At 34.8% G+C, this 19,281-nt stretch overlaps 1 protein-coding gene and 1 pseudogene across 1 annotated transcript; both read left to right on the top strand.

The window, feature by feature from the left end:
- The first annotated feature begins 9,860 nt into the window (after positions 1–9,860).
- LOC125830059 (NAC domain containing protein 52-like) lies at positions 9,861–10,649 on the top strand. Its single transcript, XM_049509281.1, has one exon. The coding sequence runs from the start codon at positions 9,861–9,863 to the stop codon at positions 10,647–10,649; it is 789 nt and encodes a 262-aa protein (XP_049365238.1).
- Positions 10,650–11,418: 769 nt separating this feature from the next.
- Positions 11,419–12,142, top strand: LOC125830064 (NAC domain containing protein 52-like; annotated as a pseudogene).
- Positions 12,143–19,281: the final 7,139 nt, after the last annotated feature.

The following is a 19,281-nucleotide window of genomic DNA, read 5'->3' as shown; positions in this document are numbered from 1 at the left end:
CGCATACCCAGGCATTTGCTCCAAGGCTTCTATCAAAGGAACATTGATAGAAAGTTGCTTCAACATAGTAATAAACCTGCGATATTTACCATCTTCAGTCTTCTTCACTAACCTCTGTGGAAAGGTGGTGGACGTCTAGGTATAGGGACCACTTTCTGAGATATCTCATCTTCTTACTCTGTCGCAATCTCAGACTCTTCTCTAACCGCCACCACATAATCTTCTTTTCTAATCTCAACATCCACCACAGACGGCATAGGTGGATCTATGGTTTGCTTACCCCTACGAGTAGTAATTGCCATACAATGACCATCATTCTTTGGATTCTGGATGGTGTTGTTAGGAAGAGTGCCAGGTTGACGTGGGTTCACTGTAGTAGACCACTGAGTCATCTGCTGCTCGAGATGCTTTATTGACACTGCATGGGCATCAACCTTTTGACCAATACCAAACAAGTCGTTTCTCATCTCCTTCACATTCTCATCAGTTGCATCAAACCTTCTCATCATCTTCTGCATCATATCTTCAATACGCGTCATATTGCCTCCAGCTTCCCTAGCACCAGATTCCCAATTTTGAGCAGGAACATAAGGTCTAACCCGATCGTTTCTGTTGCCATAGTTGTTCCTATTGTAGTCATTGTCGCGATTGAAGTTCCCATCCCGGACATAATGACCCTCTCGGTTGTAATTTCCATAGTTCCGACCTTGGTTCCCTTGACCTTGCGCCAATTTTCCGTGTTGGATCCTTGGGCATTTGGTCGGAAACCCACCGTCTGATCATTCACAGCATAAGCATCCTCTTCATAGTAACATTCTTCAACTGGGGGTGGCGTTCTAGTCAAGTAATCCACAGCATTTACCTTCTCTGCACCTCCGCTCATATGCTTCAATACCAACCCCAACTCGGTCCTCATCTGAGCCATCTCCTCACGAATCTCATCCGCGGACTGGGTGTTTGTATTCTGAGTGGCAAATGTGTTTCTCCCTGTATCTGACCTCCTAGTGCTCCATGTTTTATTGTTGCGAGATATCTTCTCCAGTTTTTCAAAAATCTATGCATATGTGCAGTCTCCATGTGAACCTCCTACAATGGTATCAAGCATTGCTTTATTGTTGTCATCCTGACTTCGATAGAAATATTCCTTCAGCGACTCATCATCAATACGGTGATTTGGGACACCTCTTACAAAGGCAATGAATCTGTCCTAAGAGCTACTCACAGACTCTCCAGGTAATGCTACAAAATTGTTGACCCTATCTTTGTGATTTAGCTTCTTGGACACTGGATAGTACCTTGCTCGAAACACATCTGTCAGTTGGTCCCATGTAACGATTGAGTTATAAGGAAGCTCAGTGAACCATACTGCAGCATCTGTCAGTGATAGAGGGAACACTCGTAATCCGATGACATCCATATCCAAGTCTGGTCTACCTACACAACTTTTGCAAACCACCATTAACTTGGCTAAGTGAGCATGTGGGTCCTCCGATGGCAATCATGAGAATAAGCCCCTTGTTGTAAGCATTTGCATCAAGCTACTAGTCACCACAAATGTGTGCCCTAGAGGTAGAGGGGGTAAGACAATAGGTCCATCAGAGTCTTCTATATTGATGTTTCCCCGATAGTTGTCGTGTTGTCGTGGGCCTAGTGGATCTTCCACCCTCAACGCATCTCCCAATCGATTTTCAGCTGGAACCTGGTTGTCCCCACCAACTACCCTCTGCTGTTGTAACTCAACTGCATCCCTTAGATTTCCTCTGATAGGATTAATTTGATCATTAGGATTGTTCATTCTTCGCGAAGTGCAGTTCAACTCTGGATCGTAAGGCGTAAGTGGTTCACCCTGGCTCCGTGTATTTGGAATACACTAGAGTCAGAACCTGAGGGAGACAAAAACAAAGACAAAACGTAAAATTAGGAAATATTTGACTAACGTTCACTAATGTAGTTAAAATAAATCTAAAAGCCAAACTCTTCCCCGGCAGCGACGCCAAAATTTGATACGCTCAAATTACACCTCCCTAAAGAAGTATAAGCGATCGTTATCAAGTAAAGAACCCAACTTGTCGGTTGGGGTCGATCCCACGAGGAAAATGGTTTAGACTTTACTTTAACCAATAATTATATTCAATTAATCAAATTACTTCTAGCAACAAGTAATAAAAGGGGGGATTTGTGAAACACATTGTAAGTATTCAGTAAGTGATCAGTAAACAAAAGTAAATTTTGGTTGTTATCAAGATGAGAAAATTAACTAGGGTACACGTGTTCACCACAAGCTCATAACTCAGTAATCCTAGTAATAGCAATCATTTCCTAGTGTATTACATGCAAAGTGATAAGTTAGGTATCTCAAAATCCTTGGTCCGACATCTAGAGAATTTCACCCCGCACCTTGGTCCGGCTACGTGTGTCTAATTTACTAACCCTTACATTTACCTCATATTAGACATCATAATCGATGTTTGGCTTAGTTATTACTTCGCACCAATCGACACTAGCCTATTCGATAGTATAACACTAAATCTATGTTGATAATTATTTTCTTGTTGATTACCTCCTTGGTCCGGCAAGTAGCAACAAGGCGAGTTCTAACGCGTGCACTCGTTAAAAAGACTTTTGAGCGAAAGAACTATCAATGCATTCAAAACACTATTCAAGAATTGCTTAATTACTATTCATACTTTGTTAATCGCTCATGGATCCCACAACCCTAGTTGTGGATTTAGTTACCCATATTAGCAAGAACACAATTCATAGTTTTAGATGAAGAAATCATGAACTTACGTAAAGAGAATGATAAACCCAGAAATTCAACTTGAATTGCAAATTCACAATCTTCACAACGAACTTAGGAAATCAATAATTGCTAGGGTTGCAAATTAATCTCCAAAGTCACCAAGTAAAACTAGAATAATAATGTCTAACCCTCAAAAACGAGATTTACATGCCCTATTTATAGAAAACAAATCCTAAATTAAAAGGGAAACAAATTAAGGAAAGTTTGTTCAGGCACGCGTCTTCATTCCAAGAGACTGACTTACGGACCATCAATGGATCTACGGTCCGTAAGTCCATTCCATCATCCAGGACTTGGAAAATATTTCAGCTTCCAAAAAATCAGCTTCTCTGAAGCAAACGACGGACTTGCAGTACGGACCGTAGATCGATCTACGGTACGTCAATCCCCTCTGTAGCTCCACACTTAGAATCTTCAAAAAATCAGGTATTGGAACCCTTGCAGTATCAATCTACGGATCAACAGTACGGTCCGTAGATCTACGGACCGTCAATGGCCACCGTGGTTCCACACTTGGTCAGATTTCCCTGATTTGTCTTCCATACCTTGCCCGTTGATCTACGATCATAACCTACGAACCGTCAATGGACCTACGGTCCGTAGATCACCTCCGTGAATGCCCTTTTCTGCATTTCTCTCAGCTGTCTCTATACTTTCGCGCCTGAACATCCTTCCTGCAAAATATGATAAAAACACATAAAAACCAATACAAAAAGGCCCTAGACACACACAACTTGTAAGTGAAATGTATTAGAAATACCGTAAACTCATGGTATATCATATACGCCTAAGGTTTTAGTTGAGAGTTCAATAAGAGAAAAGAAGAGAAATGAGGAGAAAGGAGGAAAGGATCAAGGCGTTCGTCGAAGTTCTTGAATTTTCTATCCGATTTTCGTCATGGGTTTAATCCCTAAGAGGTATGTTAGCTTCCATAGTGTTGGGTTTATTCACCCACACGCCAATCATGTTAATTTCAATGTTAAATTCGTTCTAGAAAGTTGAAAGTTTGGTGTTCTTGATCTGTGTTCTTGAAATTTGATTTCGTTCTTGAATTGGGCTGAGATTAAGAGGTTCTTGAGATTATTGTGTCGATTTATAGAGTTGTTTTGAGTTAGATTCTAGTGTACATATTTTGGGTATATGAATCTAAAGAGAAGTTGAGCAAAAGAATCGAATTTAGGCAATTGGGGTTAGAAAATGAAAAAGGAACATGTCGGACAAATCGGGGTACCAAGTCCACGTCGCGGGCCTGTTCCTCAGGATTGGAAAAAATTTCTCCGTGTCGCAGAGAGGTCACGGACCCTTCTACCTCAAAATTTATTCTGCGACCAAATATTAAATGCATCTCCGCATCGTGGACTTGCTTCCAGACAGTGATTTCTTTATCGTTTCTCATGTTTAACTATCTAAAACTACTTCTAAATATCACGAGATCTTTCCTATCACAAATCACATCCTTGAATTCAAAAATCAAATTCAAGGTAGAGTTGAGAGTCAAGTCTTGAGAGTTCTTTCGAACATTTTAGAGAAAGTCCCTTTGAGTCTTTTTATCACGCCCCGAGCCTATACCTTGGGCGTGGCTGGCACTCGAAAACCATTGGTGGCCCAAAGTGAACACTTGGTCTGGCTTACTTACTCAGCGGAAGTCTTGAAAATAAAAGATATAACTCATGCAATAACTTAATAGATAATAACATAGCCAAAATAGCAACTCAAGTCTTAAACGTATACAACTTAAATGAATAAGACTAAAGAAATAATATTATCTGCCTATGAAGCCTCTAAAACTAAGAGGGATGTCGGGACAGGACCCCCAATCATCCTAACAACTGAAAACTAGAAAGCAAGTGATTAAAAGAGTCCTCAGAAATGCAAGGAGGCTCACCAACTAAATCTAAGTGCTCAACCTGATCAACGATGCGCTAGATGTTGATCTTGGTTACATGCGTCTGCATCATAAAATGATGCAGGACAACTGGCATCAGTGCATTGAATGTACGAGTATGCAAGTTGGAATGCTAAACATACATAGTCTTGTAAATAATCTGAAAGGAACATTTACCTTGGCTCTTCTCAACTCATGAATAACTCAACTCAATATAAAGCAATAAAACACATGCAATATATGTAAAACTTGTAAAACAGTGGAAAACAACTTAGTTCGTTAAAGAAATGCAATAACAAACTCAACTTTACTTATATGATAAAGTAATATAGTTTCTGTGGGAGATTATCTAACCGACAACCACCACTATGAACCTAAGTGGTGATACAGCGTCTTGCCTACGCTGCCATAACTGTCCTATACTTTGTCGTCATATAGAACACCTTAACTAAGTGGATCCACTAGTCTATGCTAAAAGCATCTTAAAGAGTCATCTAAAAAGTATGGTCATTTACTACCTATGATGGCTACATGGTTTATGGAGACTTGAGTTAATATGAACTCGCATCCCCATATCGGTGCTCAATACTACTCCCAATATATTCTTAGCTCATATGTTTTAGAAACAAACCTCTTTCTTTGATTTGAGATAATTACTCAAAACATAGCTTAAAAGCTCTCTTGGAATCGATGTTCCCTTTTCTTGCTATTTGGGAATACTTAGCTCCCTTATAGCTTTTTGAGCAATGAACTCAACTCTTTACTCTTTGCTTAACTTGAAACTTAGGTCTTAAAACAAAGTTAAAATGTTTGTGGAAGACGTTTGAAACTTTAAAAACACTGTTTTGATTTGCTTCTTAACTTTTAGACTTGACTCTTAACTTCTCTTGACTTTGATCTTAACTTTCCTTGAATTGGATTATGGATTAAAGGTTCATGATCTCATGTTTATGGATGATTTCATGATGTTTAAATGTACCTTAGAGTGTTGGAATCAACTAGAAAACATAGGTACATTGCTAAGGAACAAGTACGAAAAGATGGGGAACGAATAGGGAGAACTGGCATCCCTAGCGCTCTGAGAGGCGCGGGGCACCAGCCCTAAAAGTTCAGAGAAGAAGTTGGGGCGGTCTCGCTGGCGCGGTGCCCCAAGGGTGAAAGTTTAGAGCCCCTTTTGGGGAGCGTTGGCTGGCGCGACGGCCCACCCCTATCCCCAGGTTTTTGACAACTTTTCTTGCTCGTTTTTCATCTCTAAACCCTCTAAACTTCTATGGTTCTTTCTCCAAACACTTAGAATCATCTGTACCCTCAATATACATCAGATTCTACTCGAAAAACACAACTAACAACATGAATCAATCTCAAGAAAACTCCAACAACACAACCCACAAGAATTCAAACAAAATTCATCAAGAACTCAAGGATGTACTTTCAAATCTAATAACTTCGCTGAAATTGAATCATGATTGGTGCGTGGGTGAACTAACCCAACGCTATGTGATCTCACATACCTTGTAGGGATCACCCCAGACGAAATCCACAAGCTAAATCCTTACAGACGACGATCTTTGGCTCTTTTCTCCTTTCTTCTCCTCTTGCGTTCTTCTCCAAAAACCCTAACTCTATTTTTCAAAGGCGTAAACTGAATCCTATCAGTTTAGACCGTAAAAATATTACAAAAATGAATTAATTAAGTTGGGGAAGGAAAAGACCAAACTACACTTCTAAAATCCGAATTGGACTTTCCTTATTCCAACAGCCCAACTTTCCAAGGGCGTAATTCACTCATACGAACTCGGCAGCATTGGAAAGATTATTCCAAGATATTTCCAACCATATCTGGAAGTACACCTAACTCATTGATACGCTTAAATTACACATCTTTTCAGAAGCTTAAGTAATCGTATCACGTAAAGAACCCAACTTGTAGGTTGGGGTCGATCCCACGAGGAATATGGTTTAGACTTAAGTTCAATAACGATTATATTCGTTTAGCCAATGTATTTCCGAGACAAATAAGTAAAAAGGGGGGTTTGTGTAACAAATTTTTGAAATTATGAAAGTAATTAGTAAGCAAGATTTAAACTTTCGTTGTTATCAAATTGAGAAAGAAACTATGGCGTATGTGTTCCCCATAAGCTCATAACTCCGTAATCCTAGTAATAGCAATCCCTTCCTAGTGTATTACATGCAAAGCGATAAGTTATGTATCTCTAAATCTTTGGTCCGGCATCTAGAGAATTTCACCCCACACCTTGGTCCGGCTACGTGTGTATAATTTACTAATCCTTACTATTACCTCATAGTAGATGTCACATCGATGTATGGCTTAGTTTTCACCCTCGCACCAATTGACATTAATTCTATTAGATAGTATCACACTAAATCTATATTGATAATTCTTTTCTTATTAACTACCTCCTTGGTCCGGCAAGTAGCAACAAGGCGAGTTCTAACGTTGCGCACCGTTAAAAAGACTTCTAGACGAAAGGATTATCAATGCATCCAAAACACTATTTGGGAATTACTTAGTTACTATTCATACTTCATTAATCGCTCATGGTTCCCACAACCCTAGTTGTGGATTTAGTTACCCATATTAGCAAGAAAACAATTCATAATGTTTGAAGAATAAATCATGAACTTATGTGGTAGAGTAGAATAATCCCAGAATTTCAACTTGAATTTCAAAGTAAAAATCACCGAAACGTGCTTAGGAAATTAAGAATTGCTAAAGTTGCAAGTTAATCTCCCAAGCCAAAAACAAAATAATAAAGTCTAACTCCCAAAGACGAGGTTTACATACCCTATTTATAGAAAACAAGTCCTAAATTAAAAGGGAAACAAAGTAAGGAAAGTTTGTTCAGGCACGCGTCTTCATTCCACGGGAATGACTCACGAATCCTCAATGGATCTACGGTCCGTGAGTCCCTTCCGTCAGCCAGGACTTAGAAAATATTTCAGCTTCCAAAAATCAGCTTCTCTGAAGCAAACGACGGAACACCAGTACGGACTGTATATCTCCAAAAATCAGGTATTGGAACCCTCACAATCACATTATACGGTTCAGCAGTACAGTCTGTAGATCAATCTATGGACCGTCAATGGTCTCTGTGGTTCCACACTTGGTCAAATTCCCTGATTCTCCTTCTATGCCTTGCCCTGCTGATCTACGATCACCATATACGGAGCGTCAATGGACCTACGGTCGGTAGACCATATCCGTAGATGCCCTTTTCTACATTTCTTTCAGTTAACTCTTTACTTCCGCACCTAAACATCTTTCCTACAAAACATGATACAAACACATAAAAACCAATACAAAAAGGCCATAGACACACACAACTCTTAAGTGAAATGTATTAAAAATACCATAAACTCACGGTATATCAACACCCTCAACTTAAATTCGTTGTTTGTCCTCAAGCGACGTACTAAGACTCTACACGACACTTTGTATAGAAGCAAGCATTTCAAGCACAAGCAATCACATAGCTCTCTACCCCGACTCACTTCTCGAGTGCAAATCTTTTCTCTCAAACTCAACAAGCTAACTTGTGCGGATCCAAACATGACAAAGACCGGCCAACCAACACACAACATACATTGTTTTACTATCACCAAGGTACCAACTTTCCGACAATGTAACTAGTGCCCTTACTTCAAATGAAATCCCTTTTTCACACAATAAATTTGATTTTGAGTACAAGGATTTATTCAACACTCACACTCAGAAGTAACTTCAAGTACAATTAGTACTCAAACCATAGGTTTGCCCTTATTTTCACTACTTAGACTCTCCAAACTAGGTTCTAGGATCACTATAGGACTTTCTTGGCTTGTAACATAGGCTCAGGGTCAGGTGTGGTACATTTGGGTACGTTTTAGTGATTTTCTGCCCTCCTTGACATTACATTAGGCTTTCTACCTCTTTTTGCCCTATTTTTGACATCCTACCATTTTACCTTTTTTCCCTTGATTCTCTTCAACCATGGATGTGACTTTAGACTTTGTAGCTCTTTATTTTTCTCTTTCATCTTTTTCATGCGTTTTATTCTTTTCTTTAGCTTTCAACAAGTCACATCCTTTCCTTTCTTTTCTTTTTCCCTTTTTTCAACATCAAACTCTTTTCATACCCATTTTTCTTTCTGTTTCCTCTTTCATAGCCACCGTCAACTTATGGATTTTCCATTGGTTGAAGTGCACATGTGATCCCTTAAAGAATATACATCCAATAACTATAGTGATCTTTCACGCTTCAAAGCTTTAATTTCTTTATTATTTTTCTTCTAACAAATAGTCGATAAATTTGAACAATTATAATACCAACCAATAATCACTTGTTTGTACTTTTCAGACTTATAGTTTCTATACTATATAACCAATACTCCCTCCGTCTCATATTAGATGAACATTTTACTAAATATATTTGTCGTATACTACTTGATCACTTACTATATCAAAATATAATTAATTATTTTTTTTCTATTTTAACCCTACAATTAATATGAGTTTAAACAAATTTTGAAGATCCAATTTTTTTTCCAGGAGGCTAACTAATATGAACAAAGGAAAAAAGGTAAAATTAATCAATCTATTAATGATTTCTTAGTTACGGTATAAAATAAAAAAATGTCCATCTAATATGAGACGTGAGAGCATTATTCACTTCCCAAAACAATTAATATTAATTTTTTTTTAATTTTGTAAAATAATAAATTTCTGCTTTTACTCACAATCAACTACTATAATAAAGACATGTTGCCTGCATTTTTAATGTGAAAATAATCAAAAATAAAACACGATATTTAAAAAAAAATAGAAAAAAGGTCAAATTGCCACGTGTCTTTAAAAGACTTGAATGGATTTGTCGGTTGTTCTACCAGAAATACCCCCAAAAGAAAACTAAACTTTCACTTTAGGAAATTTTCGTAACCACTTGCGTTTGAAAATAAGGAAATAAAGTAACTTGAAAATTAGTAATTAAGTAACTTTAGTTAGTTCAATTACGGTTATAGTAGTAATTTAGGAAATAAAGTAACTTGAGTTTGTTAAGTAATTTGAGTTTTTTCCATTAGGGTAATAAGATGTGTATAAATAGATAACTATCTTTGTTTAGACATCATAATTCACATAATTAGTATAGCTAGGTTAATTCTGGACCAAGAATCAATGTCGAAGCAAATGGGAATACGTTTTCATCCTACTGATACGGAGCTAATCAACTATCTTAAGAGGTTTTTCAAAGGCGAATTATCATTGAATCAACAATGTCCTATCCAGTTTGCGGATATATATGGAGATCAACCACCATGGGAGATATTTGGAGCTAATTGTGAAGAGAAGTTTCGTTACTTTATTACTCCTTTGAAGAAGCGGAAGATTAAAGATAAAAGGTTTTGTCGAACTTGTGCTAAAGGGACGTGGAAAGGGCAAACCGGAGAAGATCTTATAAGGAGAAATCGTATGGGTCCTGTGGTAGGGTTTAAGAGAAATTTCAAGTTTGAAACAAGTGAGTGTGGCCAAAATAAAACTTGGTTGATGATAGAATATCGTGTTGCGGATAGTTTCTTTAAGGAAAACAATCATATTGTTAAAGAAGATTTTGTAGTGTGTCGAATCAAGAAGAAGCTATCGATGGATAAAGAGAAGAATGTGGATCATGTTATGGATGCAGAAGATGGAGATGTTGCGGGGGTTATTGATCCTATGTTGCTGCTTGAACCTAATGATAATAACGACTACTCCACAACGGAAGATCAAGTTAGAGTTTGTGAGGCTACAACTTCCGAATATGATGTTCAAAACAGTAGTACAATGGAGAAGAGAGGGACAACGTTGGAAGTACAAGAAGGCCACATAGTTGATGATATTATTAGAAGTGAGGAAGATATGTATACAACATTGGAGGACATCCTTGTTGATATTCCTGATGATTGGTTGCAACATTCATTAGTTTGAAAAGAAATTGTATATATAGTTCATTATTAATATTTCTTCATGCAGCAAGAATTGTGCTAACCTGTTTTCATATTTCTCTTCGTATGTCTATGCTGTCTCTTTTTTTTAGTTTAATCCTAGCTCCATATAATTAGTGGGTACAACGAATTAAAGAAGTAATATATTACTTTGATCGATCTGGAGATTTATTTGAATGTTGTTATTTCTGTGTTGGAAGAGAACCTTTACTCTTAGAGTAGGAATTCATAAAACTGATATTAGTTGTGTCTCAAAAGAAATTGTGATTATAAATATTGAGCAACAAGGTTGTTAATATTTTCCTATAGCCCAATAGGTGAATGCATGATATATTTAAATCTTTTCAATCAATCCAAACATAGATATTTTTAACCCTTTTCCGTTTATAATTAAATTGGAACAAGTGATTTAACAACTTTATTCTCATCACAAATGATGACTTGTTTATTCGATGTCTATCCATTAGTATAATTATTGTAATTCATTAATTTCCATCAATTAGTATATATTATGCAACGTCAAAATAAAGTCATGAAGAAAGCAAGGTAACGGTTAATGTTTCAAGCCAATTTGATGGACCAAGAATTTCAAGTTTGGTAAATCAAGTTAAATAAGAGAAAGGGTTCTTCAAAAAGTGTATGTAAGCTAAATTAATAAGCTAAATCATTGTTGTAATGTACATTTTAAACTATATTTTTATAAATTGTACTTCTGAAATAGTCGTATAAAATTAAGTAATTAATTAGAATCAATGTCGAAGCAAATGGGAATACGTTTTCATCCTACTGATAATGAGTTAATCAACTATCTTAAGAGGTTTTCCAAAGGCGAATTATCATTGAATCAACAATGTCCTATCCAGTTTGCGGATATTTATGGAGTTCAACCACCATGGGAGATATTTGGAGCTAATTCTGAAGAGAAGTTTCGTTACTTTATTACTCCTTTTGAAGAAGCAGAAGATTAAAGATAAAAGGTTTTCTCGAGCTTGTGCTAAAGGGACGTGGAAAGGGCAAACCGGAGAAGAACTTATATAAGGAGGAATTGTATGAGTCCTGTGGTAGGGTTTAAGAGAAATTTCAAGCTTGAAACAAGTGAGTGTGGCCAAAATAAAACCTGGTTGATGATAGAATATAATGTTGCGGATAGTTTTTTTAAGGAAAATATTCACATTGTTAAAGAAAATTTTGTAGTGTGTCGAATCAAGAAGAAGATGAACTATAAAGAGAAGAACGTGGATCATGTTATGGAAGCACAAGATGGAGATATTGCGGGTATTATTGATCCTATGTTGCTTGAACCTAATCATTATAACGACTACTACAATGGAGAAAAGAGGGACAACGTTGGAAGTACAATAAGGCCACCAGAGTGATGATATTAGAAACGATGAATTTCAGGAAGAGATGTATAGAACATTTGAGGACATTCCTGATGATTGGTTGTAACATTCATTCGCTCAACAAGATATATAATACACAGTTCATTAAATGGATTATTCAGTTGAATAAAAATTGTATATATATAGTTCCATTTTAATTTGCCTCTATACATGTCGATGTTCTGATTATTGATATGTTCTTCATGCAGTAAGAATTGAGCAAGCCTGTTTCAATATTTATCTCTTATTTCTCTTGCTATGCCAATTTTACCAGAATTACATGTAGAAGAGCAATTCGTGTTTAATTTAAAACCAACATTAGGAGGACAATGTACTAATTACTATCAAATAATTAATAACAATAGTATTTAGTTCCTCTGATAGTATATGTAATTTTCTAGTCAAACGGGTAACATGTAGTATCAACAATATAAAATTTGTGTAGTAGTAATAATAATAGTATTTGCATTCCCAAAAATTAAAAAAAAAAACTTGAAATAGAAAAATACATGTACGTGTAGATATGAGCGTGACTTTGATTGAGAGATAATTAATATTATGAACGGAAGGTGATCTATGGATTCCCAAGTTTTAGCTACAATAAAATACCAAACATCGACTTCATCTTGGCTATATAGCTAAAATTTGCCTAATTACGCGTTGTTGTTATAGTTTTAGTTGACGTAGATATTCTTATTTGTACATTTCGCATGCTTTTATCAATTTATACACTTCGGGATTCAATTATTTTTTTGGTTAAAACGAGTAGCAATTCGATTGGAAAGATGGTAAACAATCCCCTAAATCACGAAATAATATCTCATTAGTGTTACATACCAAATATGACTTCCTCCGTATCAAATACACAATTCTTTCTGGCTTCATGATATCGATGAGTGTAATTAAAAAAAATCAAATGTTTCTTCGTTCATGATACAAAAGGTATACGATACATTGAATTCATGTCTTTTTTTGTGTTCTAAATCAATATCGAATTACTTTTAGATGAATTATGTAATTTTTTGGAATTATTGAAGACTGATTCATAGTATGACCTGGTCAATTAAGTTTGTTAGTAGTGTCATATATTCGAGACCCATAATTAATGTTAAATAATTATGCATAAAAAGGTATTTTGAATTTCATATGATTACCTATACTGACTCTTGCTTATTTCGACTTGTTATACAAGTATATATATAATAGAGTGCAACCTAACCACCTGAAATTATGAGGAGGTGTGAATTGTAAAAAGATGTTGTGTTTACAGATTTTATATTCAGACAATTGCAACAAAATTGTGCTAGGAAAAGATGATGTTAACAAAATTCACATAGGAGGGCATAGTGTGCCAGCACTTATCTAATATTTCATTTAATTATATTGTGCACAAAAAAGAAGGAACCAAAGTTTTTAAAAATATATAATAAGTTGTGATATGACTATTGTTTATGGTCTTTGGCAGTATGAATTGTTTCCCTTCTCACATTAGTGATGTTCCTGTTATTTTTGCACAAGATGTAATTTGCAGTGATATGCTAAGGAAACATTAAAACATGCTCATCGTTCCGGACCAACAACATCAACACAACCAACAACGACCACATTTTAAATCATTACAACTACTCGACCCTCATACGAAATCATGCATTGTCCACATTGCATCACAAAAATCATAAAGAGAGTTCAAGATTGGAATGTAAGGATCCATGCACTGTAACATCCCGCCTTAGAAAGAGCTAAATTTAGAAAGAACTAATTTGGAAAGAGCTAATTTGAGATTTGTTCAAGTTAAGCTTAAGTTGTGAGTTTTGGATCAACTTCAAACGACCATATCTTTAGTACAGGATGATTTAGGTGACCCATAGGATATCAAATGAAAGGTCCTTGAATCCTCTTTCAAAAGTCACCGAGTTTGCTAAATTTCAAGTTCGGATGACGGAGATATGCTTGTTTGAAGTCAGCCTGTCCAGTTAAGGAAATATACCCGAATTGATGATGGTATTTTGGTCTTTTCCTTACCTCATCATCTTTAAACGTTTTTAGTAATATTTTAGGGTTCTAAACTGATTTGGGTCAGTTTTCACAATCCAAAAATACGCTTAGGGCTTTGAGAGGAGTTCAAGAGGAGAAAAGAGGAGAGGCTCAAGGCGTTCATCAAGATTCTTGATATTTGTCAAGGAATTTCGCCAAGGATTTGATCCCTAAGAGGTATGTAAGTTCTCATAGTGTTAGGTTCGTTCACTCACACGCCAATCATGTCATTTTATCCGTAATTTCGTTCTTGAGGTTGAATGATTTGAGTTATTGATGAGTTTTCTTGAAGTTTCATTCGCTAATCGTTTATGATGAGTTTGATGAGTTATTGAGATAAATGTTATAAGTTTGAAGGTTGTTTTTTAGTAGATTTTTGTGTACTTATGTTGGGTACTCGAATCTAAGTGGGTTTGAAAGAAATCATTCGATTTTAGGTGAATTAGGGCCAGAAATCGAGAAGAAAAATTCGTCAGAACGTTCTAGAGAGGGGTTGGGGCGGCGCGCCCTAGATACACCAAGAGGGCTGGGGCAGCGCGCCTGCATTGCGCCACAAACCAGCCCCAGTAAGTGGAGGGCTGGCGCGGCGCCCCAGGGATACGCCAGGAGCGTCAGCCCACTTTTCTATCTGTCCTTCGATCAATACCTTTGAGTTGAGCTTTCATTCTTTTCTTAATCCTAGCTATCTAAACTATATTTAATCATCACAAGATCCTTCATATCATGAATCGTAACTCTTGAATTCATAATTCAAATTCAAGAAAAGATTAAGAGTAGAGTTTGAGAGAGTCGTTTGAGTTATTTTGAGAAGTCTTTTACAAACTTTTAAAACTTGTTTTTTAAGACTTGAGTACTTGAGAATGAGGATGAGGAGAGTTGAGTTATTTCTTATTTTTTATTTTTATCATCTTTATTCTTATCATTTATAAAATCTCTCCACATGTATTTAAATCTACAATGATAATTGATATTATTGTTTTTTTAAATTTTGAATTAGAATTGATTTAAAATGAATTGTCATATATATATTTTCACGTTATACTCATAACAGCATGTTGGTTGTGCTTATAACGTATTAACTTAATATAATTAATATTTAAAATAATATATTAATTATTTATATAAAATTAATTTAAAAGTTTTTAATACTAAATTCTAAAATTATTTGTCATTGTTAAGTTATACATATTTACTAAAGAATAAAATTTACACATATTTAGAAAGACTAAAGATATCTAAAAATCCATAAAATAAAAGAAGAAACTTATAGTAAATTAAAGGAGTGCAAGATGATCCATTGTTTTCATCTTTCGGTTTTTTTTTGCATTGAAAATAATTTATTTTTATGTGGTATAATATTAATTTGATAATTTATTTTATGTGGTATATATTAATTTTATTATAGTATATTTTATTTAATTGGTCACTCAAATTCAATATTTTGTACATTCCTATTTTCTGAAATTGTATTAGATTAAATAAAAATCGCCTTATTTTGCAGGATTAAACGAGAGATGAGCGTGCTAAAGTGGTTGCATCATTCTTTGTAAATTATATTTAGATTTTAGCTAAAAGTAGAGACAATATTTTTAATACTACAATTGAGATTGATCTATGAATTTATAATTTAATTAATTAGCACAAACATCAATTGAACACATGCTACATATGCTATTAGTCTTCATTATACTAGAAGAAGGAGAAGTTGTTAGAATAATGTTTAGTGTCTTTGAAGAACATACACTCATTGTACGTAAATTAGGGTAAAAATTTGTTAGCATTAGATGTATATATAAAATTAAAACATTATATATGATTATGCATGCACTTTTGTTACTAAATAATAATTCGTAACAGTTATTTTTAAAATTTAAAATTATTATATTATAAAATATTCGCGCAACGTGCGGGTACGTATACTAGTATATATATATATATATATATATATATATATATATATATAAAGGAGAAATATAAAGAAGGTGATGTGACACCTCTCTATGGCCTCCATTACCAATTATCTTTTTTCTCCTTTTTTGGCTTTATTTTAGAATTTAAATGAATTGTTTTATTGTAAAAGTAAATTTATTTGTTTATTACAAATAACTATTTTAATTAAGGAGGAACATTTACACCAAAGACTCTTCACATTCAAATTTATAATGAGTAATTATTCATGAGTCACACCTATTTAATTTTACTCTTAATAAAAAAAATCTTTTTCTTTTCTTCCTTCTTCTAATGATAAATTATTAAATGATAATAGTTTTTGATATTTTCAGTATATTTCTCTTTATTATTAAATTATACATCAATATATATTTATATAGATTTCAAAGCTAGATATAGACTATAACACCCCAGAAAAAATTTTAAACTAATCCTCGAACCGTTCTTCGTAGTGAGTGAATTTTTACCAAGGAATTTAAATTTTTCTAAGTGTTAAGGTCACTAGATGTAGAACTTTGTGTTCCAAAAAGAGCTAAAGAGAATTCGTTGAAGTCATTCCTAAGCTCTTCTAAGTTTTGGGTCAACTTTAAACGACCATAACTCTCAGTACATGATGAGTCAGGTAGGCTACAAGATAGATAATGAAATATCTTTGAATTATCTTTCCAAATCCACCGAGTTTGCTAAGTTTCGAGGTCGGATGAGTGAGATATGCCCTTTTGAAGTCAGGTTGTCTAGTTAAGGAAAGTTACTCGAAAATAGTGAGGGGTATTTTGGTCTTTTCCTAAAATCAGATTTAATTCATTTTTAGTAAGGTTTTAGGGATCTAATCTGATTAGGTTCAATTTATAATCCTAATATACGCCTAAGGTGTTAGTTGAGAGTTCAAGAAGAGAAAAGAGGAGAAAGGAGGAAAGGATCAAGACGTTCATCGAAGTTCTTGAGTTTTCTAGCAGATTTTTGCCATGGGTTTAATCCCTAAGAGGTATTTAAGCTTCCATAGTGTTGGATTTGTTCACCCACTCACCAATCATATTAATTTCAGCGTTAAATTAGTTCTAGAAAGTTGAAAAGTTTGGTGTTCTTGATATGTGTTCTTGAAATTTGATTTCGTACTTGAATTGGGCTGAGATTATGGAGTTCTTGAGATTATTGTGTCGATTTATAGAGTTTTTTTGAGTTAGATTCTAGTGTACATGTGTTGGGCATATGAATCTAAAGAGAAGTTGAGCAAAAGAATCGAATTTAGGCAATAGGGGATAGAAAACGAAGAAGGAACAAGTCGGGCAAAATCTGGGTACCAGGTCCACGTCGCTGACTTGTTCGTAAAGATTGGAAAAAAATTCTCCGCGTCACGGAGAGGTCACGGACCCTTCTGCCTCAAAATTTATTTCGCCACCAAATACTAAAATGCATCTCCGCGTCGCTGACTTGCTTCCAGACAGTGATTTCTTGATCGCTTCTCATGTTTAACTATCTAAAAATACTTCTAAACATCATGAGATCTTTCATATCACAAATCACATCCTTGAATTCAAAAATCAAATTCAAGATAGTGATGAGAGTCAAGTCTTGAGAGTTCTTTCGAACATTTTTGAGAAAGTCCCTTTGAGTCGTTTTGAAGAGTCTTATATAAATTCTAATAACTTATTTCAAGACTCGAGCAAGTGAGTATGAGAGTGAGGAGAATGTATTCATGAGTCTACTTTGTCATCACGAGACCCTTCATATCATGAACCATAACTCTTGAATTCATAATTCACATTCAAGAGAGGGTTGAGAGTAGAATTCAAGAAAGTCTTTGAGTTCAATTGTGAATCCTTTGAGATCAACTATTGATTCGAGCTATGTTTTGAGGAAGTAAGTATGAGAACGAGAAGAGTCGTATACACGAGTTTCATATCGTTATGTAGACCCTTGAGTCGAGTCGTTCATGCTCATAATTCCGCATGAACTCCATAAGTTGAGTATATTTTAGAGGAGTAGTATCTTCAAGTTCTAAGTCTTGAGGATGGAGTTCATAATCCTTTTGAGATTATAATTCTAATCATGGGACTACTACATGTTACCCATGAATCCCTTGAGTTGAGTTGTTCATGCCCATAACTCTGCATGAACCCTTTAAGTCGAGCAGTCTTGAGATGAGAAGTATCTTTGAGTCCTTGAGTTGAGTAGTTCATGCTCATAATTCCGCATGAACCCTCTGAGTTGAGCATTCTTGAAATGAGTAGTATCATTGAAGTTCTTGAGTTCCAAGTATTGAGTTCTATCCATGGTTATTGAAAACCTTGAATTGAGTCGTTCACGCCAATAATTCGGCATAAACCTTATTTTACGAAGTCTTGTACAAAATCTTTAAACTTGTTTTAAGACTTGAGTTTTGAGTTGAGTAAAGAGTAAAGAGTGAAGTTCATTTCTTCAAAAATATATATGGGGACTATGTATTCTCAAAGAGTAAAACGTTTACACATTTAAACAATAAAGGAAACTGAGATTTCCAAAAGAGCATTTGAGCTAGTTTTCAGTAAAGAGTAAATGCTTTCAAAATTAAGCAAGAGAGGAAACACTGATTTCCAAGAGAGCCTTCAGGCTTGTTTTTGAGTAATTATCTTAAACCACAGAGTTATGTTTTTAAACATATGAGCTAGTATATTTTGGGAGTAGTATTGATCACCGATATGGGGGAGAGTTCAAACAAATCCCAACCTCCATAAACCGTGTAACAGTGGCGGAGCCAAGATGTTCGCTAAGGAGGTTCAAAGAATAAAGTAATAAATACGTGAGATGGGAAAGAAAAATATTAATCTTAACTTGCTAAATTTAACTTGTCTTGTTATGCCGCATTTAGGTTCTTCTTACTTTTTACCCTGCTCCATCGAGTTTTATTTTTCAAATTCTTGTGCTCTTTTTTTCTTTTAGTTTTGTCATGTTTTATTTTATTTTGATTTTTTTATTAAAATAAATCTGAATTGGTGCCCTTTCAATCATATGATACTATAAAAATCACCAAGATTTTTTAAAGGGGTAAAAGTTAACATATTTAGAAAATAAATAAATTACATCATCTTTTTTTTTAGTTCAATTAATTCAATTTACTAGGTTAGTCATTTGTAAAAAAATAAATGATCAATAAATCAAATAAGATTAGTTTAATTTTCATCTCCTTAGAATAAAATTGAAAAAAAATACAATGAAATTAAAGAAAGAAAATTCAATTAAATAGATATTGTTTAAAAAAATCACAATTTT

Source organism: Solanum verrucosum, unplaced genomic scaffold (genome assembly GCF_900185275.1).
Source record: "Solanum verrucosum unplaced genomic scaffold, falcon-dt-bn FXZP01000151.1, whole genome shotgun sequence".
NCBI classification, from domain to species: domain Eukaryota; kingdom Viridiplantae; phylum Streptophyta; class Magnoliopsida; order Solanales; family Solanaceae; genus Solanum; species Solanum verrucosum.
The sequence above is the reverse complement of the archived record's forward strand: the minus strand, read 5'-3'. Positions and strand labels throughout refer to the sequence as shown.

Bases quoted from the DNA above. Each gene is read 5' to 3' on its own strand.
- LOC125830059 (XM_049509281.1), top strand. From the start codon at position 9,861: ATGTCGAAGCAAATGGGAATACGTTTTCATCCTACTGATACGGAGCTA.